This window comes from Austrofundulus limnaeus, unplaced genomic scaffold (assembly GCF_001266775.1).
Source record: "Austrofundulus limnaeus strain Quisiro unplaced genomic scaffold, Austrofundulus_limnaeus-1.0 Scaffold484, whole genome shotgun sequence".
NCBI classification, from domain to species: Eukaryota; Metazoa; Chordata; class Actinopteri; order Cyprinodontiformes; family Rivulidae; genus Austrofundulus; species Austrofundulus limnaeus.
Window position 1 is genome coordinate 222943 of NW_013952886.1, and position 1884 is coordinate 224826.

The following is a 1884-nucleotide window of genomic DNA, read 5'->3' on the forward strand; positions in this document are numbered from 1 at the left end:
ATTGGTACCAGGGTGAAGTTTATGGTAAGTTTTTCCTCATAAAACTGTATCTTGATGTGTGTTTGTTTTTTCGCTGTAGTTTGTCGCTGCCCGTGTGTCGAGCCCTTTATTCATTTATTCATGAAATAAATGGAGGTTAAAGGTTTTAAAGGTGTTTTTCAGTGTTTGGACAGAACTGATCCAGGATGATCAGGATCCGTTCAGAACCCTGAGCTCTGGTTGTGTTCGTGTCCTCAGCTACATGCAGACCGGCTCCACGTCTCTGAAGCTCATCATGAAACACTTCTGGACTCTGATCTCAGAAACTCTGAAGGCCTCGCCAGCCGTGGGCGTGGACATCACCCGAGAGGAGCGGTGAGTCCCGCAGAACCTCCTGCTGTCAGGAGAGTCTGATCTTAACTCAGGACCTGATCCAGACCTGAGAGGTTCTGCGTCTCACTGACGTTTGTTCCTGCAGACACCTGAAGTGCTGCGAGTGCTACAAGCACCTGAAGAACCTGAGCAACATCGTGAAGAACCGAGCCGGGCAGGTCGGGCGCCACGGCAGTGCCTTCAAGGAGCTGCAGCTGCTCATGACCCCGCTCCACGAGGCCCTCTGAGGACCGCCGAGAGCCGGATCAGCTGATCTGATCTCTGAGAGCCCAGAGGAAGATGATCCAGTTCAGTTCAGAGAAAAACTGCTGGAACCACAATCCTGCAGAACACAGACGAGATCACTTCAGGTCCAACAGTTTTAGTTCAGTGAGACCGAACGGATGCAGTTTGTGCTTTTTTTAATTTTTTTGTTTTTATGAACAGACTGAACCTTCAGACGGACCGTTGGACTGAACCGGTCTCAGGTTGGACTGAACCGGTCTCAGGTTGGACTGAACCGGTCTCAGGTGGGACAGAGACCCTTGTTAATGAACTGCTCTTGAAAGTTTCAGAAATTTTTTTTATGTTTTAAATGTTAACTTGTATAAAATATAAAAAGTTAAATAAAAAGTGTTGAAATGTAGATTATTAATGTTTAAGTTGTTTGTTTGAAGTTGAGTTTTAATAAGGGACATGTTTTTTTTCTTTTTGCTCCCTTTTCATTCAATAATAATTTTCTTTTTTCTTTTCCTAATGGTTCTTTGTTTATTTTAAGAATTAAATAAATTATTAAACTAAAAAAAATTTTAAATGCTATTTTACTTTGTAATAAATTTTTATAATTAATGAGCTGCTGTATTCATTGCAGCTTTGCAGGTTTTAAACCATAATCTGACAGCAGCAGGAGAAGTTCTGCAGGACTGAACGTCTTTCTGAGCTGCTTACAGCAGGGCCGGCCCGTCTAATAGGCAGAGTAGGCGTTTGCTAAGGGTGCTGGCCCATCTGGGGGCACCATTAAAAGGAAAAAAACTTTTTGTTTTAAAACTGACATTGTTTCCTAATAAAAAAACATTTTAAATCCTACATATAAAAATAACAATACTTTGCTTATCCCACCCCCTTCCACAACTTGGTCTGTTCCTGCACCTGAGCTCCCCCTCTCCCTCCCCTTGAGTGAGCTTAATGCTACGTTTACACCAAACGCGTTTTGCGCCTCCAAAAATCTCAAAACGCACGCATCTCGATGCTGGTGTCCAGTGAGGACAGACGCTCAGCACCTTGTGAATATATTTCTGTGAAAGGCGCTTTATAAATAAAACTTTACTTTTGATGTGAACGTAGACGCGCTTCTTTAGACGCTCGAGGGGAGGAGCCTTTTTAACCGTAGTTTCGATAACTTACCAAATATGCCGACTTCCTCACAAATCGTCCTCCAGGTAAAGTCCTTTTTCTTTCAATCACGATAACGGGCACTGGAATGATCATAAATGATCAGACTATCAGTTTTTCCTCCATTGTTTGTGTGATCCG

General features: G+C 43.0%; 1 protein-coding gene across 1 annotated transcript in view; it reads left to right on the forward strand.

Moving 5' to 3' along the window:
- Positions 1 to 997, forward strand: part of katnb1 (katanin p80 (WD repeat containing) subunit B 1) — a gene marked incomplete in the record, with an annotated part of 19193 nt that extends 18196 nt beyond the window's left edge. The window contains 2 exon segments of the mRNA XM_014025560.1: positions 238 to 354; positions 458 to 997. Of these exon segments, the coding sequence (XP_013881014.1) occupies positions 238 to 354; positions 458 to 599 (259 nt within the window).
- Between the last annotated feature and the right edge of the window lie 887 nt (positions 998 to 1884).